The 26,199-nt window shown below is 35.1% G+C and overlaps 1 protein-coding gene across 1 annotated transcript in view; it reads right to left on the reverse strand.

Annotated features, from left to right (window-relative positions):
• Positions 1-26,199, reverse strand: part of LOC129064648 (A disintegrin and metallopeptidase domain 3-like) — a 65,200-nt gene that overhangs the window by 19,211 nt on the left and 19,790 nt on the right. The window contains exons 10-16 of the mRNA XM_054565768.1: positions 25,105-25,186; positions 20,565-20,701; positions 16,305-16,491; positions 8,070-8,168; positions 2,533-2,728; positions 1,952-2,042; positions 1,496-1,679 (exon numbers count right to left, since the gene is read on the reverse strand). Of these exons, the coding sequence (XP_054421743.1) occupies positions 1,496-1,679; positions 1,952-2,042; positions 2,533-2,728; positions 8,070-8,168; positions 16,305-16,491; positions 20,565-20,701; positions 25,105-25,186 (976 nt within the window). The remainder of the gene's footprint in view (positions 1-1,495; positions 1,680-1,951; positions 2,043-2,532; positions 2,729-8,069; positions 8,169-16,304; positions 16,492-20,564; positions 20,702-25,104; positions 25,187-26,199) is intronic.

Here is a 26,199-nt window from a genome sequence, read left to right on the forward strand (position 1 = left end):
GTTAGAATTTGAAATGGTAATTATACCCAAGTGATTAAAAAGTATACATATAGTTTATGAGGATTAAATAATTTGTTACATATGAAGAAACAAAAGCAGTGTTTGACACATAGTAAACCCTCACTAAATACAAGATTTACTTTATTTATTTGTTTAACCTAATTTTCTTTTTTTATTAAATCATTTTTACTGTTATTCTATTACAATTGCCCCAATTTTCCCCCCTTTGCCCTCCTCCGCCCATCCCACCCTTACCCCCTGCTCCTACAGTCGATTGCCACATTGTTGTCCATTTATAAATGTTCTACATCTACTCCTTCCCCCTTCTATCCCCTATTGTCTCCCTCACCCTCCCCCTCTTCTGGTCCCCTTCTGTCTCTTCCATGTTTCCGTGCCTGTGGTTCTAGCTTGTTCATTAGTTTATTTTGTTCATTAGACTCCCCCTATAGGTGAGATCATATGGTATTTGTCTTTCACCAACTGGCTTATTTCACTTAGCACAATAATTTCCAGGCCAGAGATTTCCCAGCTTTGCCTTTTCCAGCCTCCCTAATCGACCAGCAATGGATTTTATGTAACCACCCCTACAACTCCTCCTTTGACTCTCATGTATAAAATAAGCAGTAAAACTACTATTCTCCGGAGCATTTTCTCAATCCATTGAGATCTTTACTTCCCAGGAGTTGTCAGTTTGGCTCAAATAAATTCTTTTAAGATTTTTTTACTAGGCTAAACATTCTTTTGTTGACAATGTAGTCAGTACCAATATGTTTCTTTGTGATTATTATTTTTAATTTGAAGATACCTTTTCCATTCTAAAAGAAGTTCACTCACTTTTTTTCTTATTTTTCTTATTTCTTAAAATACTGTTTCTCAATATAAATTATTTTAATTAAAATATAAGTTAATTATGCACATTTTTAGTCAACTACTTTTGGTGGTAATAGTTTAAAAATCGATTGTATATTATGTTTCCAAACTTAGAAAAAGAAATTAAATAAAACTTACACCTGTTTCATTATTGTGCTTTGTGGGAGGGCCAAACTTTTAACAAGTACATTATGCTTTTGGAGAAAGAATTAGGAGAATAGGCTGATAAGCAAATAAATGTTTTACTTTTGTTATAGCCAAATTAGTTCTTATCAATTACTACAAGACTAAATACTTGGGGATTTTTTGGTTTTGTTTTTGTTTATTTGATGTCATTGTTCTTATTATTCAGATTGTTCTATTCTACCTTTTTAGTGTTATTTGATTTTTTTCACAAATTTTTACAAATTATAGCAGACCAAATCCTAGCCTAATGAAGAGGCTTAGATTCTCAAGTATGAGAAAACAAGTTTAAATATCTATAGCAAAGTTTATAATAAAAATGATAGGAAAGCAAGTGTTCCTTTGAATAACAGAAATCTTGACATTTGAATCTCTCTCTTGTGCACACACACAGAGACACGCACATACTACATATATAGAATTAAGTAAAATTTGTATTTACTCGATTTTCGTCGCACATAGTGCCATCTCTTACAAAGAGGTTTTTAATTTTTGCACCATGTCTGAGATTTCCTGACATACATACATGGCCTCCGTAGTAAGTATATTGAATATCATAACCTGAAGTTGGTATTGAGAGACTTGTATGTGTCCAGTGACAAACTAACTTTCCACAAATGGTATCCCTGGCAATATAAAACAGAGAAAATTTCCCATATGTCAATTCATGACACAATGTATTAGGTAAATAACAGTTCAAAATACGAGGATAATTCAAAATGTTGCTCAGACCATAACAGCAATGCTATTCAAAACATGCACCATTATGAAGTACAACATATAAATTCCTCTGTATGTATTATATTCACCTCTCATTTGAATGAAGTGACTCATTGCAGAAAACATACACACAAATCACACATGCATTTGGGAAATAGAGAGTTTTCTAAATACATACATATAAGAACACCGCCTGTGTCTACAATCTCCAAACAAATCATTCTGAATATTCACTTCTTGTAAACATAGAAAATCAGCACCTTTAGCATCTGAAAACATGAAGTTCAAATTATTCATCTTAAAAAAAGCAAAACTAAAAGTGTGGTAAATTAATATAGAGATATTTAGACAGCAGCAATGCTCAGTCAGCGTCATCTGCTACAAAGTTTTGACGTCATCTACTGGCTATTCAAGAAGGAGAAACACTCCCTAAAAACTACCAATTTGGGAAGAGAAAAATTGGTATTGACATGCAGAAATGATTAAGAAATCAAACAGTCATTTGTTCTTTTATCTACAATTCTAGCAATCTATTTCCTTTGCACCTGTCACCTGATTTGACTAATGTTCTATTCTCTGTCCTACAATTATAAAGCCTATTTTGCCTCAACATAATTCAAAGTGCTTTGATTTGCAATCTCATTTTCAAATTTGGATTTAAATAAACAATACCTTTTAGTGTGGCTTATAGGGTAGATTACTGACTTTAGAAAAGTACAGTTTAAAAATGAACCCCAGAAAAAAACATACAGTTATTACATTTTCCAAAAGCCTGCGCACACTGTTTATCCATATCTTGGCATATTCCACTAAAGCAGTAGGCGGTTTTATTATTGCATGTTTCTAAATCAGCAGATTTCATATCTGGCATACAAAACTCAGATAATCCATTGCAAAATTCTGTAAAATCACATGGATCGATGCTTCTCCGACATATATGTCCTCTTTCACGTATCTGTGAGAAAAAGAGAAACAAATATATATTTTTGTTATACACTGTATCCAATGACCTTAAAGTGCTTCTCACTACAATAAAGTCTTATCACACTCCTCCAAGCAAGATATTATTATCTGCTGTGATAATTTAGATAAACGATCGTTATAGTTAAGAATGATGAGAGATTAAATGACTTGTCAAAGATCACATATTAGTTCAGTACTGGAGTGGTACAACTCAGATTCCTGACTGATGCTATTAACATTAAGCACAGCCACCGTGCATGTTATCCACGGAGCACGGCACCCTTCTTTTGAAATAATTTACTATCTGAATATATATAAAATATATATAAAATATATAATTTACTAGTATGAAATTTAAGTGAACGTGGACATAATGGCATCCATCATGCACTCACACCCAACGTGAAATTCGCAGGCAAGTATGTATGTCATTTTCTGAAAGATGGGTAAATGTTAAACCCATAAGTTAGCATCTGTTCTTTCATCAGAAAACATTACAGTGCCTTTAAAATAGCATTCGGCTCTCTCATGGCTCCTAGTAACTTCCCAGGTGAGAACAATGGGAAACTGAACGTGGTTTTCACTGACAGAGTAAGGGGGCGCTGTTACCAAAGTAGAGGTTCTAGGATGAAGTTTTTCCCAAGGCTGTTGCTCAGGTTTCATGATTGCACCTAACTGTTTGAGACAAAGCATGCTGCTGATTTCTTTTTTGGTCTGTCTGAAACAAATATTTTTTAAGTTGTAAACCTAAAATGTAAAATGATCAAATAAGAGTATTGTGTTGGTAATTATCATTTGGATTCTATTACATTTTAACTACTTAAAGATAATTATAAATTTACTTAAAAGTTCTAGAGAAACAGATTGGAAAGAACCCAAATGTCCATCAATGAATGAATAGATAAATTGTGGTATATACACGCAATGAAATATTTTCAGCCATATATAGAAACGGAAGTCTAAGATATGCTAAAAGTGAATAAACTTTGAAAACACTACATTAAATAAAGCCTGTCACCGAGGTCACATATTGCATGGCTCTACTGACATGAAATATCCAGAATAAGTAAACCCATGAAGACAGAATGCAGATTGGTGGCTGCTGGAGACGTGACAGGAAGGAGAAAAGGAGGGCAAGTGCTTAATGGGTGAGGGGTTTTCTGTCTGGATGACGAGTTTGTTTTGGAGCCAGATAGAGGCGGCAGCTGCCAACATTGTGAATGTACTAGATGTCACTGAATTTTTCACTTGAAAATAGCTAGTTTTGCCTTATGTGACTTTTACCTCCATTTTTTAAAAAGGCTTTAATGAAAGCTCTCATAGTTACAATGCTGTGGTTATGCTAAATAATTGTTTTGAGATAAACACAAAATATCTGATACCAAGCTACGCATATTTGTTTTTCAACTGCTGATTCTTGGGGACTAATTGCACTCCTGAAATGCTGTACTAACTCAGGTGCTAGTCTTTAACGTATTTCTAAAATACTGCTTCACGGACATCTTTTTCATTTCAGGTAATTTTTCTTTCACCTCTACCATGAGGGGGGTTATAAATCATGAATCTGCTTCTGACTCAGGATGATAATCAGAAGACTTCTCCCTACACACAGTGAATGGAACAGTGGTGGGAAGTTTAACTCGGCCGGGTCCGTCATGGTTTCCTCCACTACTGTGCACTGAGGCAGATGCTGGGAAAGAAAGGATCTCTCTGCTCTTCTCAAGTGTTGCTCTAGGGACTAGAAAAGTCAGGCGGTGCAATGAGCTATCTGAACTATACACGGAGGAACTTTGTTTGAGACCTGTCAACAAAAATGCAAAGATATTCAATAGATGCATAGAATAAGGATTTTCTTTTTTCTGTTTTAAATGAAGATTCACCTGAGTATGAAGTTAGATTCATCTTTTACTAAAGCTTCATATGTGTTTGTTTGTTTTCCTATTATTTTGTGTTATATTATGGGTTATAGCATAGAATTTGGCTTTTGCTGTCATTTAAGGCTGACAGGTAGTTATCTTACAGGCTACTGTCTTTCATTATTGGCCAAAAGCAAACGGCTTCCTATTTTCTTCTCTGTCTGCTTTCAGTGAGGCTGGCTTCCACCAACGCTTTTCCAAAATTTAACAATTTGATCCAATATTTTAAAAATAACATTTCACTTTAGATAGACTCAATTCCAAATGTGAAGATATGAAAGAGAATAGTTTAACCAGTGTTTTGCTGAAACATAACTGAGTAACTTGTTTCTAACTAGTATTCAGACATTTCTCTATGTGCTTCAAAAGATTGTAACTGGGGCCCTGGCTTGTATGGCTCAGTGGACTGAGCACTGGCCTGTGAACCAAAGGGTTCCCAGTTTGATTCCCAGTTAGGGCACATGCCTGGGTTGTGGGCCAGGTCCCTAGTTGGGGGTGTGTAAGAGTCAACCACACATTGATGCTTCTCTCCGCTGTCTTCTTCCCTCCCCATTTCTAAAAATAAATAAATAAAGTCTTTAAAAAAATTGTAATTGGGCCCTGGCTGGTGACTCAGTGGATTGAGCACCGGCCTGCAAACTGAGTGGTTGCTGGTTTGATTCCCAGGCAAAGCACATGCCAGGGTTTCAGGCCAGGGCCCCAGATGGGGGCATGCGAGAGGCAACCAATCCATGATTTTGTCGCTCCTTGATGTTTCTCTCTTTCTCTCTCCCCTCCCCTCTCTCTGAAAATAAATAAATAAAACCTTTAAAAAATTGTAATTGGTACTATATAATACCAATTATGTATTGGTCAGTTGTGTCTTTTTGACTTTGTGCAAAATGATGTTTATTATTCATTTATTAATACATACACTTATATGTAAAAAATAGTTAAAGATATGATAGTTCTAACTGCATGATTTTATCTCAAGCCTACTAGGAATTTGAAGTAAAGCTAGTTCCCAATATTATTTTTACTTCATAGCTTAGAGATGCTCTAATTTTAATGGCATAGTGGGACAACAAAGGTGAAAACTTCTAGATATAAGGCTTTTGTTATTAAAATACCAAGAGACTAAAATATCATTTGACATTACATGACTTTCTTTTCAGAAAAATAAATGGAAATGTTCTCTTTTCTCAATAGTGGTTAAAATTAAAATATCAAAATTCTCTGGAATTGGTTTTATAAAGAAAATAAATGATAGCCCACACTTACCCCTTCAGTCTTTATTTTATTCTTAATTTTTTCAGCCACAGTTTACATTCTCTACCGTTCCAAACCAGTTTCAGATGTATAGGAAAGTGGCCAAACAACCACGCATCCTAATGAGTCGTCAGTCACGCTGCTGCCGCAAGTATCCATCTGTCTCCACAGCCATTCACCTCGATATTATTGACCATATTCCCCATGCTGCAAACCGCTTCTCTGGGGCTACTCTGCAACTACCACTTTGTACTGCCTAATCCCTTCACCTTTTCCACCCAGGCCCCTAGACCTCTCCCCTCTGACAGCTGCCAATCTGTTCTTTGTTTTCATGAGTCTGTTTCTATTTTGTTTGTTTTTTAATTTGTTTACTAGATTCCATGCGTAAGTGAAGTCATATGCTATTTGTATTTCCCTGACTGGCTTATCTTACTTAGCATAATAATCTCTAGGTCCGCTCATGCTGTTTAAGGGCTTGCATCTTGACAATGGCCAAGCAAAGGAGAACAAACAAACACGTATGAAGCTTTAGTAAAAGATGAATCTAACTTCATACGCAGGTGAATCTTCATTTAAAACAGAAAAAAGAAAATCCTTATTCTATGCATCTATTGAATATCTTTGCATTTTTGTTGACAGGTCTCAAACAAAGTTCCTCCGTGTATAGTTCAGATAGCTCATTGCACCGCCTGACTTTTCTAGTCCCTAGAGCAACACTTGAGAAGAGCAGAGAGATCCTTTCTTTCCCAGCATCTGCCTCAGTGCACAGTAGTGGAGGAAACCATGACGGACCCGGCCGAGTTAAACTTCCCACCACTGTTCCATTCACTGTGTGTAGGGAGAAGTCTTCTGATTATCATCCTGAGTCAGAAGCAGATTCATGATTTATAACCCCCTCATGGTAGAGGTGAAAGAAAAATTACCTGAAATGAAAAAGATGTCCGTGAAGCAGTATTTTAGAAATACGTTAAAGACTAGCACCTGAGTTAGTACAGCATTTCAGGAGTGCAATTAGTCCCCAAGAATCAGCAGTTGAAAAACAAATATGCGTAGCTTGGTGTCAGATATTTTGTGTTTATGTTAATGTAATCTCACATAGTATACTTAGCTGTTGCCCTGAAGCCCTCCTTAGCAACTTGTACTGTGAACTTTCACTCAACCCAATGTAGTGATTATCTCCATGTTAAAGAACTATCTTTGGGATACAGGTAAAGGGCAATGTACTGTTTAGACACATCTCAGTGGCTCAGTCCCACTGCTTTGGAGACAAAGGTCAAAATGAGGGCTCTGATGAAGGAAAAAGCAACAAGATTTATTGCTAAAAAATAGAAATGCTAACCTGACCTCTGCTTTCATGTACTTTGAAAACAGGTGATCATTGGCTCTAATTACTAATCCACAGGGTAATAAAGAACACATACAGAACAAAGTAGAATTATATTGGGAGAGAGTTCATTGACAGAGGAAAAATAAATCTGACAAGCAAAATCTCTCATTAATCAGCTCTTATACTTGTCATAGATTCCTGAAAGTGACACAAAATGAGAGGCTATAATAATGCACTCCCCAGAAGACAAATTCTAACCAATCTCCTCTCAGATGTGGCTATAGAGGAAACCTGAATGAAAAACTCCCCAAGGGAAGTCAAAGATTCAATCCACTTCTAGGCTAGAAGTCCTTGTCAAACTAAACTTCATTATTTTATATGCTACATATTGCTTACTCTTCTACATGAATTCCTTTTCTGTTACTTTCAAAAGGAGCTTTTAAAAAATTGCTGTCATTTATTTGTGCATTGCATGTCAAGTGTGTGTTGGATAGCTCATTTATAATTTTGTCATAAGATGTTTCATGATAAAGAGCTTTATTCAGGCATGACCAAGAGGAACTGATAGCATCCAAAAAATCTGGAATTGGTATTGAATGTAATAACTGGATGGGTCTTGAGTAGAAACTGAAACAAAACAGTGACTGATGGAGCTTAAAAGCAGTAGAAAAAGAACTAAGGACATCATCTAAATTCTAAACCAACTGTGTATGAATTGAGTACGTAAAAAACATACTCGAAAGATGTGTAAAAACAAGTCTTTTTAAAGTTAAAATACGAAGAATTCACAAGTACACAAAGAGATCCATGAAGGAAAATAATGTTGTACTTTGAAAGTTTACCAGGCAAGTATTTTTGTCACAGCATGGTCCACTGCCACATTCTGCATATCCAATCAGTACACAAGTTGCAGGATTACAGCACTTCTTAAAGGCGCATGTCTAAAAGCAAATACAATCAAGTTAAATAATAGGAATTTTTAATCAAATAAATAATTTTGTCAAAATATACTAAAGTTTGTCTCTAAGTTAATTACAATTACAGTATAATTTTTACATCTGTATTTATTTGTAACATTGCTTCATTTAAATTTAACATATTTTCAGTATAGAATATAATGGTACTAAATTATTCATGATTTAATGCTCAGGAAATTGAGCTGTTAATTTAGTGCAGTTCCTTTCAATTCTCTCTGCTTTTGCAAACATTTGCACAATGAATTTTGAGATTTTTTTTTTTCATTGAATACATCACAAGTACTTTTCCATATTATCAAGCCTAAAAAAATAATTTGGGGAATATATAACAATTTATGATTGTAACAATGTAAAAGTTTCTAAATTATAATATTTTAGTATCATAAATAATGTTTCAAAAATTGTCATTGTTTTTTAGCTCTAGAAGTTTATATTAAAAATTAATTCAAAATGTTATTGGAGTCATGGAGTACAGATATCGTAACTATACTTTATAACACTATACTTATTTTTATACAGTTGTCTATGCAGTGCAAGAATGATGTTTTACTAGACTGACAGTGATATTTAAAAGTTACTCAAGTTTATAGAGAAAATAATTAAGCATTTATGTCTGTTTCAATTTATTATTTTCATTAAAAAGGAGTTGAAAATTTAACATATATGCACATTCTGGTTTATTTTATATTTCCATACATAAATTTTGGTTGCAGTATTCTCTTTATTTCCCTTGTTTGTAAGTGTTTGTATAATAATAATAATAATATACAATGCAAAAACTCAACTAACCATAAGAAAAACGATACAAATGAATATAACTCAGAATGCTTTGGTGATCTTATTCCAGATTATCACCACCGCCCTTAACCTAAGGACCGGATACCCATTCTCTCAGGAAAACTGAATCAGATTTGTTGACTTAAATGTGGTAGACAGCTTTTGTCCCAGATAAACTTTTGAATATTGATATGGTTCCAATTTTCCTCAGGCCTAAAGCTTCTACTCTGATTGTTAGATCTATCATACCACTGACCCACTTGATGAACATCGTTAGCAGCTCCTTTGAACATTCCTTCAGAACATTGGTTCTCTCCTACAGTGTTCCTTTGTGTACTTACACCTTTCTCACATTGACAATCCCTACTTCTGGTCTGTTAAGACGTGTATCTTGACCTCATACCAGACAAATGCTGCTGAGGTTTCTACAAATGTCTTGATGGAAATTATTTTGCCCAAATGACCAATGTGTTGGATCTACCTGTGCTGTGAGAGCAAAATTGTTTTCTTCAAAGAACTGCAATCTGTTTGGCAGGGTATCTTTAAAACCATTCGAGAAATTTGTTCATCGTAAGGAATTCTAACTTGATTGAGCATTATATTAATTTTCCTATTTCTGCTATAAAAAATTAATAAAAACTTAGTAGCTTAAAACTGCATACATGTTTTTGGGGTTTGTTTGGGTTTTTTTGTTTGTTTTTTTACAGTTCTGAAGGTCAAAAGAGCAAGAGAGGCCTCATTGGACTAAAAATGAAGATTTTCTAAGTTATTCATTTCTCCTGGAAGCTACAGAGAAAATCTGTATCCCTGACTTTCCAGCTTCTAGAGGCCATCTGCATTCTTTGGCTCATGGATTCTTTCTCCATCTTCAAAACCAGCAGAATAACATCTTCAAATATCATTGTCACATGGCCTTTGACTATCCTGCCTCCGTCCCTCTAAGGATCCCTGGGATTTCATTGGGCCCACTCAGATAATATAGGATACATCTCCCTCTCAAGGTCCTTAAATTGAGTATATCATCAAAGCCCTTTTTGCCATGTAAAGTAACACATTGACAAGTTATGAGTATTAGGACATGGGAAACTTTAGGATTTATTCTTGCACATTTCACCATCTGATCACCAAAGATTCATCACATTCACCTCCTAAGCAAAGTACATGCACGCCATCCCAGCATCCATAAAATCAAAGCTCATTACAGTGTTAACTTAAAGTTGTCGATCTGCTGACTTGTCTCAAAGGAGCGAAGGAACAGTTGGGTCTGCAATTGCTCTTCCTTCCTCCTGGATCTTCCTTCAGTTTGTCTGACTCCTCGGCTTGGTGAGAATTTGTTAAGCTCCGTGACAAAGCCTCCATTATTGGGTAAACCAATTCCTGTGATATCTCTCTCTTTCTATCTTTAGTCATATAATGTAAATATGTGTGTATGCATATAAACATATAAATATAAAAAATAAAAATACTCAGCAATAACTTTATATAGAATACATGTTGAAATAAATCTATATTGGATATATTAAGTCAAAATGTATAAATTAATCTCACCTCTTTCTTTTTACTTTATAAATGTAGCTACTTGAAAATATAAAATACACATGCGATTCACTTTATATTTCTAACAGATAACATTGGTCTAAGGAAACACCACTGGCATTAATAACTGAATTCTACAGGACTGCTGTAAAAATTCCACATAAAAATATCTAGTGTACTTCAAAATCTGAGTAATAAGACCAAATTTTTAAATGTATGATTTAAACTACAATAAAAAATTTAAAAACATAGCAATAAAAATCTAAAAGTTTATCAGTGAGAGACCTTTATACTGAATACTAGGAAATACTTTTGAGAGAAATTAAAAGAAATAAAAAATGGAAGAAAATACCTCCATTTTATCTAACTTCTAATTCTATTTAAAAGTTCAATCCAATGTCTTCTAGCTCTTTGTTGGCAGAAATGCAAAAACAAATCAGCTATTCTTATGAAAATGCAAAGGGCCAAAATTACCCAAGATAATCATGAACTGGAACAACAATGCTGGAGGATATATAATATCATATTCCATGAATTAATAGAAATCCTCAATAATTAAGATAGCGGCATAAAAGTAGAAAAACTCACAAATGTTTACATGGCCGATGACCAAGACTGACTGCTTCCTAGCAGTGAGGGGAGGACAGCCTTTAGTAAATTATGATTGTTTAAGGTGATATCCTTATAGCATGTATAAAAATAGGTTACATGAAGGAGTGACATTCCAAGAATGGCGGCATAAGAGATCCCCTTGGCCTCAGCCCTTGAAGTTTCAGCCATTTAAATAGCTAGAACTCAGCAAAGGATTCTCTGCTCAACGCACAGACATGCCTTAGAGGTCCATACACTGAAACATCTAAAGGTGGGCAGGTGAAAACAAACGAGAAGGGCGAGATGAGAGAAGGGCTAAGAGCCACGGACACAGGCTGCAGTGGGAAGCTCGTGCAGGGCTCAGCCGGAGATGGGAGGAAACTGGTCGTGGCTGCCACGCCCCTCAGTCAGGAGGAGCAACGGTAGGAAGGGGAAGGGTCCTCAAGGAACAAGTATGAAGGACCCATGGACCAAAACAACGCTGGCGGGGGTGGGGGAAGAGGGGTGTGGTTGAATGTGAGAGGTGGGGGTGGGTGGAGCAGGGGAAAGTAATGGCGGGGGGGGGGGGAATGGAGACAACTGCAATTGAACAACAATTTTTTAAAAAGCATATTTAGATCTCTAAGAAATTGGAAATTGCCCATTTTCTACAGGTCTGCCTAATCACTACACTAATAAAAACAAATCTAAACGTTTAGAAAAATAAAAATAGAAACCGCGGGTGTTACCGCAGGAGTGAGCACATGAGCTGAGCCTGAGCCCAGGGGACTGGGCCAGGACCCAGCAGGGAAGGGTGTCCACAGCCGTCAGGCCGTTGGCAGTCCCGACAGAGAAAGGAAGCCGGGAATCCCTCCCCGCAGCCCACCCCATAGTCTCCTAGAGTTTGCCACGCATCACCCTTGGTGTTGGGTTGGCCATTTGTACACTTTCTTGGGAAAGTGTCTGTTCAGGTCCTCTGCCCATTTTTAAATCGGATTATTTGTTTGTCTGATGTTGAATTGTATGAGTTCTTTACATATTTTGGATATTAACCCCTTGTTGAAGCTGTTCTTTGCAAGTATCTTCTCCCATTTGGTTGGTTGCCTTTTTGTTTTGTTGGTGGTCTCTTTGCTGCGCAGAGCTCTTTCCTTTGATACTGTCCAATTCATTTATTTTTGCCTTTACTTTCCTCAACTTGAGGTTGAATTTTAAAATCCTCTCTAAGACCAAGGTTCACAAGTTTAGTACTTATGTTTTCTTCTGTGTAATTTATTGTTTCAGGTCTTACGTTTGGGTCTTGGGACTTTGTGGCCCAGTGATATATTCTGCAAATGTGTATGTTTAAGCCTATTAAACAGTGGAAACCTAGCTATTAGTTTGCTTTTCATGCCTTTCATGTGTTCTCTTAGTCTTCACTATATGATAACTTTGTTCTTGGTTCTCAGAGATGTTGCATGCCAGTGTCTTCTACAAGAATTGAATATACCAAGAACTGACTATGCTCCTAAAGCATTTCAAGTGTACAAAATTTTGCATACCAGAAAAAAATAATTACTGCCTGGCAAAAGAAAAGTCATGGGTAATTAGAGCCTTGCATTATACTGTTGCGATTTAAACAAGAAGTGAAACCATTTTTCCACAATGACTGACAAATGAAAGACAATTATAATATGTTTCCCACTAATAGCTTTTGATATAAAATGTAAGGTACTGCTAGTATGTTTTTATACAATTAAGGGAAGTTGGCAAAACTCAATTTAATTTCATCAGGCATGGCTTAGCACACCACTTCTTTTCTTCTGGTCTCCCACAGTGATGTGTGGTCTCTGAATTATACAAATTCTTGCAAAAGCAAAATACCATTGCGTGTATAGGTAGTCTGCTATCACCATGACACTTTTATAATGGCCTGCACTGAGAAAATTGGTAACTTTGCTGCATGCCTTTTAAGAATATATGACTAAAGAGAGACTATATCATCCAAATAATATTCTTCACATCCTACTATACTGAGTTACCAAAATATCAACTAAGTTCCAATGAGGGTAAATGGAGTTCAGCATTGAGAAGCATTAAAAGTGGTCCAGGATAGGGGAGTGTGAGAGAGAGCCCTACCATTGGGCACCTTATTTAACTAGGACCTCATGCAATTGCAGGCATCTCTGTCCACTTACACCGCTGATTTCTTTTCTTCCTTTCTTTTTTTTTTTATTATTGTTCAAATACATTTGTCTCCATTTTGCCACCACCACACTGGATTTCCTCTGATTTTCACTGGTGCCTGGACTTTGAATCAAAAATCTTTATCCCATGATTAAGTGAAGAAGAGGTTTCGTTTCAATATTCCCATTCCATTGACAGCCCTTTATAAAACAATGCAAATCAATTGAGTGGGGTAACCCTTCAAAGTTTCACATAGACAGAATGGCCTCTGACACTGGTAAACCCCACAAACAGGGCACTGTACATCTGTAAAATAAAGAAACAAAAGCAGCCCACTTACTGCTTTACCTAAACTGCAAGATCACTGCCGATCTTCCCTACAAAACTTGTCTCAGGTCAAGGAAACTTAGTTTACTGGAGAAACAGCATACCTCTTAGCCTTCTACTATGTTGATGATAAACTGATGATACTGCATAGCAGTGAATACTGATGAAAATGTGTAAAAGATATGAAAAGATCATTCAAGCGTAAAAACTCCTAAATCATTAAGATATCCTCCATTCAGAGTTTAATATACATATATGTCACTTGAATAGCACATTCACATATTGGGAGACGCATGTGCAGGGGCAGAAATGTGCAAGAACAGTCATAACTGCATGAGTCTTAATAGTCAAAAACTGAAATAACTTAAATTTTCATTGACACAGAATGGATAAATTATAATATTCATAAAATTAGTACTACAAACAATGAAAACAATTGGACTATACCTGTGTTCAAATATGATGAACTTTACAATATTGAGTAAAAGACCAGTTTACAGAATGGTTTAAGCCCTATGATTGTAAATCACACAAAGGTAGAAGACAATCAGCCAGATCCCATTGCACAAAGATGCAAAAAAATAGGATGTGAAACTATGATGAATAGCAAAGCACTAAAATAATTACCATTAAATTCCACTAAATGATGGTTGAAAGGAAGAGCTATGTTATTGAGAGAGGATGTGCAAAGAACTTGTTTGGCATAAGTAAAATTTGTTTGGGCTTGAGTACAGATTATTCAGGTGTTTGTTATGTATTACCCTCTTCATCCATATTTCATGCATATACTTCATGTGAATTACATATTACAAAGAAATGGTGAGACTGACAATTATTTATTGCCAAACGGGGGTAGATGGGAGACTGTCTTATCCAGAGAACTGTTGTCCTAAGATATATTTTAAGAATAAAATATAATTCCAAAGGAAATTATTTTAGAAACAATCTTTGGTATGCAAAAAAACCCCTAAAAAACAAAAGGAATAGTAGGAAACATAAAACAACTATTTCCTGAATAAAGTCTTCTTGCACTTTTTGTTGTAAAATGAAAAGGTGACAGAAATAAAATATTAACAAAAGTTGTATGTAAGCTAATTGAGTTTTAGACTCTGTTATTTTGGAGAGAGTAGCCCAGATGTAATTAAACCTTAAATAGGCATGGCAAAAATAAAAAGATGATCAGTAAAGGGAAAAATATACATATCCAGTAAACCACTAAAAGAAATAATGGGAAAAAAGAAAAAGCACAGATCAAAATAAATAAGGTAAAGCTCAATTAGAAAACAAGTGTAACAAGATGAACATAGAAAATATAAAAATTTTGAGATAACTAAACATATAAGAAATTCATTCTAGAGGAGTGTAAGGAGTCATAACAGCTCAATATAATAAGGTATCTTGGAAAAGATCCTGGGACAGAAAGACGCCATTAGGTAAAAACAGAGGAAATCTGAATAACGTAGGGACTTTAGTTTATTTTAAGGTATGCAAATATATTAATCACAATAATTTCTAAGGTGATGATTGATAAATCAAATACAAATAATAATAAATTAAAACAATGTAGATATTGAAGTTAATTGTATAGAAAAATTAAATGGGAATGCAGAAATATCAGGGAAATGCTAAATGAAAGGAAGCTAGACTGTGCACATAGAGATATATAGACGGTAGATAGATAGATAGATGGAGATGATAGAGATAGAGAGAGATGGAGATGATAGAGGTAGAGATGGAGATGAAGATAGAGATTGAGGGAGACGGAGATTGAGACATATCAGACCAAATAGACTTTAAAAGAGGAAGCAACATTAGAGGTAAAAAGATTCACTATTTGAAGGTAAAAAGTTAAATTTCTAGAAAGGTATAAAAATTGTAAATAAGTTTGCACCATATAAAACAGCTTCAAAATATAAAGAATGAATTGAGTATATTATAATTAGACCGGCAAATCCAACTGAATCATTGGAGGTATCAATATTATTTCTCAAGTGCTGAGGGGCCAATCAAAATTAATAAAAATGCAGAAATTTTGAGTCATTCACTTACAATTACAATGCAGTCAAGTTATACAGAATTTTGTTCCTAATAATTAGAGGCCTTTTATCTTTTCTAGAAAATATGTATCATTCCAAAAAAAAAATCACCATGCAGAAGTATAGGAAAGCAGGCACAGCAAAATTCAGTGATTAGCGATCTTACCAAGCACAACTGGGAAAAAAAATATTAGCCAAAAACTAAATATAACAATAATAAACCATGGCTTATGATTAATTGAATTCTATGCAACCAAGTTAAAGTAAATGAAAATCCCCAAATGCAAGGACTAAAATTAAGAGATGAGAAGGTATATAACACATTTTATAACTTAGGGAATCAACGTGGTCACTTGGGAAGGATTCAGGAGACAACTTAAATGATGATTATATTATTGCTGATACAGATGTTTATGATACATAAGAGTGAGTGTTGCCGTTATTGGTGCCACAATGAAGAAAGTCTTATTGAATCCATGCTACACTTACTCCATACTTAAATTCTTCAAATGCTTCAAATTCAGGATGAGTCAGTTCTCACATGGCCGATGTCTCCATATCTTAGATATTTGGTACAATAATGCAGCATTTGAAAAAAAGCCCTCCCCTTTGGTATTACATCTTCATTTATAGCACTATATGGAAATGAAAAACCAAATCTTCAGACAAACTATCAATGTTTGTCACCTACCTGAACACGGCCACAATCACATTGTTCTCCAGTTTCCAAAATCCCATTGCCACAAGTCATTTGTCTTCCTTGGGCAGCCAATTTGAAAACAGTTCCATTCTGAAGACATTTTAATTCTGGCTGTGAAACTATACCTTTGTATTCATCCTCACTGCAACTGCTGAAAAACTTTACACCACGGGAACGTCTAAAATGAAATTATATTCTTCAGATAAATGGAATAAAATCACTATCAAAGTAACCCTCTTCAATATAACACTATTGATTCTGTGCAACTTCAGTTACAGAGAAGCCAAGAAGAAGGGGAGAGTGCTTTCATTTTTAATACAACTCATAAACTTAAGAAACGAGTTCTTTTATACTGTACTGTAATATAATAGAAATCTAGCAAGTGGAGGAAGTTTAAGGTGACATGAGTTAGAATACATTAAAACACCACAGTGCTTGGCACACAAATGGTCTATTTAACCACGTCCTATTAGTCATTATTTTTATTATTATTATTAGTCAGCATCATAATTATAATCATTATTATAGAGTATAATTATCATTAAGAATATGAAATATACTGGGATATTTATATGGAAAACTAAAGGAATAAAAGATAGTTGACTGTGTTGGTGAAAAAATCAGAAATATATGTTCCTTGGTAACAATCAATTAAAATATCTCAACATTAAATATATTTTAATGAACATATTTATATAAATATAAATACGCCTAGATTATTTTTTATTTTTAAATTTCTATATCTCTAAGTGTACTGTTGGATGGGTTTTTGTTTAACTTTGTAATCATCTCAAACTTAGGAAAATGATACAAATACAGCCCTAAGAATAACTTTTCTCCTGAAGAAGATAAGAGTAAATTGTCATCAGAGTATTTTGATAACTCTAAATATTTTAATGTATAATTCTTCCATAGAAATAAATTTTCCTAAAACAGGTGCTTTAAAACCAGAAATAATGAAACATTGTTAACACCTAACCCTAAAATTTCATTCAGACTTTCCCTTCAGCACACTATTGTAACTTTTATAGCAAAAGGATAAAGCTCGGAACCAACCATTGTTTTTGGTTCTCATGTCTCCTTAGTCTAGTTACTTAGGTTTTCTGGTTGGATTGCATAACCTCAAAAGTTTTATGATTACAAGTCAATTATTTGGTAATTTTGGTTTATGAAATGCTTCCTCATAGATTGAGGTTATGCAACATTATCACAAGAGTGTTGCTGTGTTTATTTCACAGAATCCTAACAAATGGCACATGATTTTGATTTGTTCTATTACTGATAGAAATTACTTTGATTAGTTGATGAAAGGTATGTCTGCCAGTCTTCCTTCTAAAATTACATTATTTCCTTATCAGTTAATAATTATTTGGAGGGAAATACTTTGGTTTTGTGTATAAATCCCATTTCTAACTTTCCAATTTATTCATTAACGATTTATATAATTATGGAATCATGTCTTTCTACAATATTATATTAAATGGGTTATAATACACTACTATCATTATTTACGGCGTTCAAATGGTCACATATCTGGCTATAGGGAGCCCCTTCAAACTGGCTTTTGTGTCTTGACAAATCTCCATATTCTTTGAGCGACACCTCATATTCACACAAGGTGTTCCAGGCTCATTTCTATTTTCTCTGCCTTAGCCTTGGAATCAATCATTTCTCCAAGGTGCCCCTGGATGTCCTACTGAGGAACAATATTTTAAAAATATTACCTGGGTGTTACATGTCCTCACTGTTATTAGATTTTTAATAAAACATTGCTTTTATTAAAGAAAATTTTCACTTGAAAATATTTGTACTTTTCTAGAAATATGTTACTTGTAAATATTTTAGATATAGCATTTGGAATAAATGGTAAAACTCATAGTGAACTATTATTATATCTGACCGATTCTTTTTCTTTATTTATATTGTTGACACTATTACAAACGTCCCCATTTTCCCCGCTTTGCCTGCCTGTACCCTGTCCCCCCGTCCTCCCCCCATCTGGCCATCACCACATTGTTGTCTGTGTCTATTGGTTATGCATCTATGTTTGGAGCTAATTCCTTCATCTTCTTTCATCCAGCTCCCTCCACCCTTTCCTCCCTGACAGCTGTTAGTTATAAGATTTTTAAAGCACAGAGACCAAGGCCATACCAGCATCTTAAGAAATGTTCAGTCCCTTTGCTATAACCTGCAATTTGCAATATCCCCGCCAGTCTGGGCTCCTGTAATGGCATGAGCTTACTGATATTTCAGCCTCAGGGTGGACAGCTTTTTGGCGTGTCGGTTAGTCAGTGATTTCTGAGCTCCCAGGTCTGTGAGACTTTTCGAGATCTCATTGTGTTAATGTTTTCTCCTCCTACACAGCTACCTCCTTCATGCAGGTGTTATTTTGTCAGTAGATTGACCCCACATGCTGCTCTCTCTGGCACATTCCAGTTTTGGAAATAAAGAATATGTCTTTCCTTTTTTGTTTGTTTTCCTAGTGTTATTCTTTACTTCATCAGAGAATCAGGGGAAGACTAAAATACCGTGCTGATACTTTTATCATTTTACTTCTATCCTTTCCCTTACTCTGTTTTAAAAATCCTCCCCTGAGGCTGTGTTTATTGATTTTAGAATGGGAAAAAGGGGGAGAGAGAGAAAGAGAGAGAGACACATCAACGTGAGGGAGAAACATGGGTCGGTTTCCTCCAGTACATGCCCCAACCCGGGATCGGACCTGAGACGTGTCGCACCGGAAACCCGGGTATGTGTCCCGACCCAAAGTGGGACCTGCAACCTTTTGGTGCACAGGACGATGTTCCAGCCAACTGAGTCACCCTGCCAGGGCCTCTCCCTTATTCTTAAAACAAATTCCTCCATAGGTAAAGCTACATCCTACCTTGGTTCTTATGTTAATATTTTCTTTCTTTGTATGACAAGTATTCAAGGCTACATCCTAAGGCACTTCTTTTAACTCTTTTCAGATTCTTTCTAAATGATCTGGTCATGGTTTTAATTCCCATCAATATGCTGATGGATCACACATTTTAGATCCCTTGTCCTCTAAGATCCTGACCTATATAACTGTGCACTTAATTCTAATAAATGACTCAGAGCCCCCAATATAACATATACAAACTGCCTCAAGGTTTCCCATTTTCTCCTTTCCTAAAATACTTGCTTTTTTCAATATCTGTTAATAAGTCATGATTTTCAAAAATCTACAAATAATTCTGGCTATTTCCATTTCTCTCAGCTTTAATAATCTGCTGTGATTATTATGAGACTCGCCTCCCAAATATTGCTATATTGCTGGTCCCTCTGATATATTATTCATTCATTTAAAGATATTTTTTTATTATCTATACTGCATAAGTCAATTTAAAATGTGGTTTGTTACATTGATCATAAAATCTCAACTCTCACATGATTACATCATCAGGCTCTTTCCTACATATTCTATGTTAGTTACCTCCTGGACTTCTTCCCCTCATTGTTCTTTAGCCTTCTTGTATTTTATTTTCTTTGTCTTATGTCTTATGTGTATGCTTCCGTACAGTTGCAGCCATTTCTTTTGTTTTTCATTTTTATCCCTCTCCCGCTACAGTCTCCTTATTCCTTTCATTTAAACTCATCAAGCTTCTTGCTCTCTACATATCACTCCCTTGCTTACGCTGAAAAGTATTCCACAAGTTCTTTACATGACCAGATTCGTTCCTTCTCTTCCAGGTCCCAACATAATTATTTCCTAGACCACTTCATTAAAAAGTTTCCTTTCCCATTCTATTCCCTATTTATCTCCCTCTTAACACCTATCATAAGATGTTTATATTTTGTTTATTCTATGGCCGCTTTTTAATTTTCTGTCCCTAATGGACTAATATAAGATATTTAGGATTTATCTATCTTGTAGCATTGGTAAGACAAACACACACTATCTTGCAACAGAATCAATCTTTGTGACATATTTTATAATGAATAAATAAATTGCACCACAAGGCTCTAGTAAACCCCAGAAAGTCATTATCAATAAACACTTTCCCTGTAGACTGTAATATTAATATAGAAATATTAAGCACATTTTCTGCAATATCAAATACTCATTTCATTTAACAAGCTTTAAATAAGCACACACACACATATATATATATATAAAATAAAAATCACCTTACTCAAATTTTATTGCACGTGATTATACATCAAAGACTACTACAAACATTTCCCCCCAAAAGATACAGATTTGATTTAAAAAAAGAAACACCACCTTACATTGCTTGAGGATTCATAATGCATACAGTTCCTGGACAGTAACAATTATAGATGTCATCATATGTTAATCCCAGATTAATTCCAAGCAACTGTGCCATAACAACTGAAAATGCCTCTAAACTTATCTTCTTTGGATACTAAATACAAAAAAAAAGTTGCCAAAGTTATTTCTTCACCCCTTTTAACTTTTCAATAAGTAATCTGTAGGCATACTACCTAAATGTAAATGCAAATATAAGAAGATAGTATTCCAAAGCTCAATATTTTCTTAGAAATATGAAAAACAAAAAAAATGGTAAATTTTGGTGGTTTTTTGAAAAATGGTATTTTTAATACAAATGGCATTGGCATGTAACAAGTAAAAATAGTGCTATTTTATGTTTTTATCATATTACTGATTTAAATTCAAAAACCTTAAAAAATTTTTAGAAGGAGAAGCATTGTTTAGGTAACTGTATTATTTTTCCAGTGAACACTTAGAAAAAATACACAAATTCTTAAGGATTAATTAACAATTTGTTTTGACTTCAGAAATAGGTTTAGGAGTCTCCCGTCTTCTTGTATTTTCTTTTATGTCTCTATGGTCAATTAATATTCAACAAATTGGGCAGGAGCATAAAATGGAGTAAAAATAGCCTCTTCAACAAGTGGGGTTGGGAGACATGGACAGCTACATGCTGAAAAATGAAACTCGACCTCCACCTTCCACCATGCACAAAAATAAGCTCAAGATGGATAAAAGACTTAAATGTAAGTCACATCACCATAAAAGTCCTAGAGGAAAATGTAGGCAGGCAAATCTCAGATATTCCACACAGCGATATTTTCACCAATGTTTCCCCTAGTGCAAGGGACATAAAAGAAAAAATAAACAAATGGGACTTCATCAAATTAAAAAGCTTCTGCATGGCTAAAGAAAACATCAGCAAAATGAAAAGGGAACCAACCGTATGGGAAAATATATCTGCCAACGATACCTCGGACAAGGGTTTGATCTCCAAATATAAAAAGAACTCACATGACTGCACAGCGGGAAGACAAACCAATTAAAAAACGGGCAAAGGACCTGAACACACACTTCTCCAAGGAGGACATACACAGGGTCCCGAGACATATGAACAGATGCTCAACATCACTAGCCATCAGAGAGATACAAATCAAAACCACAATGAGATACCACTCCACACCAGTCAAAATGGCCATCATAAAGAAATCGATAAACGACATTGCTGGTGAGGATGTGGAGAAAAGGGAACCCTGGTGCACTGTTGGTGGGAATGCAGACTGGTGCAGCCACTGTGGAAAACAGCATGGAATTTCCTCAAAAACTAAAAATGGTACTCCCTTTTGATCTAGCAATTCCACTGCTGAGATTATAACCTAAGAATTCTGAAACACCCATTCAAAAGAACCTACGCGCCCCAATGTGCATAGCAGTGCAATTTACAATAACCAAGTGCAGGAAACAGCCTAAGTGCCCATCAGAGAGTAAGTGGATCAAAAAGTTGTGGTGCCTTTATAGAATAGAATTCCACACAGCAGAAAGGAAGAAGGAGCTCCTGCATCTTGCTACAGCGTGGATGGGACTGAGAGTATGAGGCTGAGCAAAATAAGCAAGGTGGTGAAAGACAAATACCATATGATCTCGCCTATAAGTGGAACCTAATCAACAAGACAAACAAGGGAGCAAAATAGAACCAGAGACATGGCAATAAAGGATAAACTGACAGTGACCAGAGGACAGAAGGGAGGGAAATGAGAGTGGACAGAAGGGGAAGGGGCAAGTCAAGAAACATGTATAAGAGACCCATGGATAAAGACAATGGGGTGGCCACTGACAGGGTGGACAGATTGGGTGTGGGCACGGCAGGGAAGAGCAATGGGGGAAAAAGTGGTACAACTGTAATTGAACAACAATAAAAAATTTAAAAAATAAAAATAAAAATTAGTATAGTAAATACATAAACCAGTAACATATCATTTATTATTGTTATCAAGTTTTATGTACTATAAGTAATTGCATTGCTATACTTTTATATAAGTGGCAGTGCAGCAGGTTTGTTTACACCAATGTCCTTAGAAACACATGAGTAATGTGTTGCTCTATGAAGTTATGATGGCTACAACCTTCGAAGGTGATGGTAATTTTTCAGCTGCATGATAATCTTCTAGGACCGCCATCAAAGAGCTGGTCCATTGTTGACCTAAATAACATTATATGGCACATGATTGTAGTTATTACACTTGAGACCAAGATTCAACACCTTACTACATTAAGGTTATTAATAAGTCAGAAGAAAAAAATACATATAACTCATCAAGATTGACTAATGAAGAAACATAAAATCTGAAGAGACAAACAACTAGTAAGGAGATTGAAGCAGTAATCAAAAACCTTCCAAGAACAACGACAAAACAAACAAAAAAAAAATAAACTCAGGACCTAGTGGTGTTGAATCAAGCTTTTAGGTCAGAATTTACCAGTGATTCAGGATTTGATGGACCTGAGTCACTGGTAAGTTCTACCAAATATTCAGCAAAGATTTAATGCCAATTCTCCTCAAACTCTTCCACAGAATTGAAGAGAGAATGCTCACAAAATGACTCTATGAGGCCAGCATTACCCCGATACCAAAACACTCAACAACAACAAAAAAAATTATAGACTAATATACCGGCTGAATATTCATAAAAAATCCTCAACAAAATACTAGCAAACCAAATTCAATAGCACATTCAAAAGATTACACATCATAACTGAGTTTTTTTTCTTCTGGAACACAAAGATTATTTACCATAGGAAAATCTGTCAATGTAATATACCATTTTCACAGAATGAAGGGTGAAATCCACACGATCACAGTTAATGCAGAAAATGCATTTCACAAGATTCAACACATTTCTTGATAAACACCACTTAACAATATGGGAATATCAGGAAATTACGTCAACATAATAAACAACATACGAAAAGCTCACAACTAACATCATACTCACTAGTGAATTCCTGAAAGTTTTCCCTCTAAGATCAAGAATAAGGCAAAATAGTCTCTCTCTCACCACTTCTATTTAACATAAAATTGGAAGATTTAGCCAGAGCAATTAAGCAATAAAATAACTAAATGGCTTCTAAATTGGAAAAGAAGTAAAATTCTCTCTGTTCACAGCTGGCATGATCCTGTTTGTAGGAAACACAAAAGATCCAACATAAAAGATACAGAATCGTAGATACAGAAAACGTTTTGACAGTTGTTACATGGGAGAGGGGTCAGGTGGATGGGTGCAAAAGATAAAGTGATTAAGAAGTACAAATTGGTTGTTTCAGAATAGTCACAGGGACGTAAAGTACAGCATAAGCAATACAGTCAATAATAGTCTAATAACTATATATTGTGTCAGATAGATGATGTAATTTATTGGGATGATCATTTATTAAGCTATAAAATGTCTAATCTCTGGGGTGTACATGTGAAACTAATATAATAAGGCATGTCAACAGTAATTGAAAATTAAAAATGATAAAAATAAAAAAAGTGAAATGTGGACTAAGAATTTGAGTACCCATTTTTCCAGAGATGATATGCAAGAAGCCAAAAGGCATAAGAGAAGATGCTCAATATAGTCACAGGAATGCAAATCAAAACCACAATAAGAAATCACCTCATACCAATTAAGATGACAGCTATTTAAAAAAAGAGAAAAAATGTATTGGTGATGTTTTCATAAATACGATATGAACTTTGGGATTATGAAATAATGTAAGCAGTATGATGATTGATTAGAATATTAAAAATAGAACCATATGATACAGTGAACCTACTTCTGAGTACATATCCCAAATAACTGAAATCAAAGCAATAGCTGCACTCCCATTTCATTGCAACATTATTCACAATAGCCAAGGTTAGAAACAACCTAAGTGCCCGTGACAGATGAAGGAACAAAGAAAATGTTATACTCACACATATACACACATATATTCATCTATGCATGCATATATACATACATAAATATTATTCAGCAAAAAAATAATGAAATCCTGCCTTTTGCAACAACATGCAGAGAGCTTAATAGTACAATGTGAATTTGAAATAAGCCAGACAAACACAAACATTTCATGACCTCCCTTATATGTGGAATCTAAAAATTTCAGATTCACAGAAGCAAAGAATACAATGGTGGTTCCCAGGGACAGGAGGATTTGGAAAGTAGAGTCATGTTGCTCAAAGTGTAAAAAGTTTTAGTTATGCAAAATGGAAAACTCTGCAGATCTGTTTCACACAATGTAAATAAGCAACGCTACTGAACAGTATACTTAAAAATAGTTCAGATACTATATTTTGTGTTATATGTAGTCTATCATTACAAAAGTTCTTTTAAAACTCTACCATTCGAGTATCAAAAATCTATAAAAAAACATTTTCTAAAAGTCTGTGAAAACAGTACGGTAGATACACTGGTAAGTACTTTCTTTCCTTGAAGCGGCTATTAATTTTCAAACAGTATATAACTTCTGAAGAGGCAGGAATAACATGCATACCAGAACAACTCCTGCAGCTAGTTTTGGATCACATGCCATTCCACGATATGTTGCTCCCACATAATTAGGAGAATCCCTGTAACTAAATAATACAAATTTTTGTTAAGGATCAATGTGTTTTATTTATTTAGCTTTTTAAAAATATGTTTATTAACTTGAGAGAGAGTGAGAAATATCAGTGTGAGAGAGAAACACTGATTGGTGGCTTCCCGTATGTGCCTCAACCGGAGAACAACCTAGGTATGTTCCTTGACCAGGACTTGAACCCCCAGCCTTTTGGTGTGTGGGACAATGCTCCAACCAACTCAGCCACACCAGCCAGGGCTGACAAATGCGTTTTTAATTTTTAATCTTAATGACCTTTTAAGAATTGGATACATACTTCAATAGAACTATGTTTTCTTTAAAATGTGAATAATATATATCATGTCCAATGTATTTAATCATTTTGGGTTTGGGTAATCTCCCATAGTTCCTACAAAGTTAGGTTCTAAAGGATACTTTAACATTATTTGACACACATCCCAGAACCCAGCAGTGCCTAATCCTTCCAAAAAGATTAATCTGCCTTGGAGCGTATGGCTCTGTTGGTTGGAGTGTTGTCCTGTAGAGTGAAAGGTCACGGGTTTCATTCCTGGTCAGGGCACATACCCAGGTTGCAAGTTCGATTGCCGGTCGGGGTACCTACGAGAAGGTACCAACTGATGCTTCTGATCCTTCTCACGTCAATGTTTCTCCCTCTCTCTTTCCCTTCCTCTCTCTTTAAAAGCAATGAAAAACTGTCTTCAAGTGAGAATAAAAAAAATATTAATCAACACAATTGTCAGTGCTGAATGGATATAATTCTAAAATGTGAAAGTCAGAATAGCTTATTGCCATGATTTGCTCATAATGAACATGTAAAGTAGGTAAAAATGTTGATTGGAAGACAAATAGAGACAAATATTCAGCAGGCTCACTAAGAAAAAAATAGATAGGATGTACAAACTGCTCTTACTCATTTTACCTCTTAGTTCATGTCGTTCCTTAATTCCTAAACCTGACCTACGGTTCCACAAGAGATGCCAATGGACTTATAAACGTATTTCACATTGC

The sequence above is a fragment of the Pteronotus mesoamericanus genome, unplaced genomic scaffold (genome assembly GCF_021234165.1).
Source record: "Pteronotus mesoamericanus isolate MK-2021 breed Mesoamerican mustached bat unplaced genomic scaffold, CSHL_Meso_final contig_169, whole genome shotgun sequence".
NCBI classification, from domain to species: domain Eukaryota; kingdom Metazoa; phylum Chordata; class Mammalia; order Chiroptera; family Mormoopidae; genus Pteronotus; species Pteronotus mesoamericanus.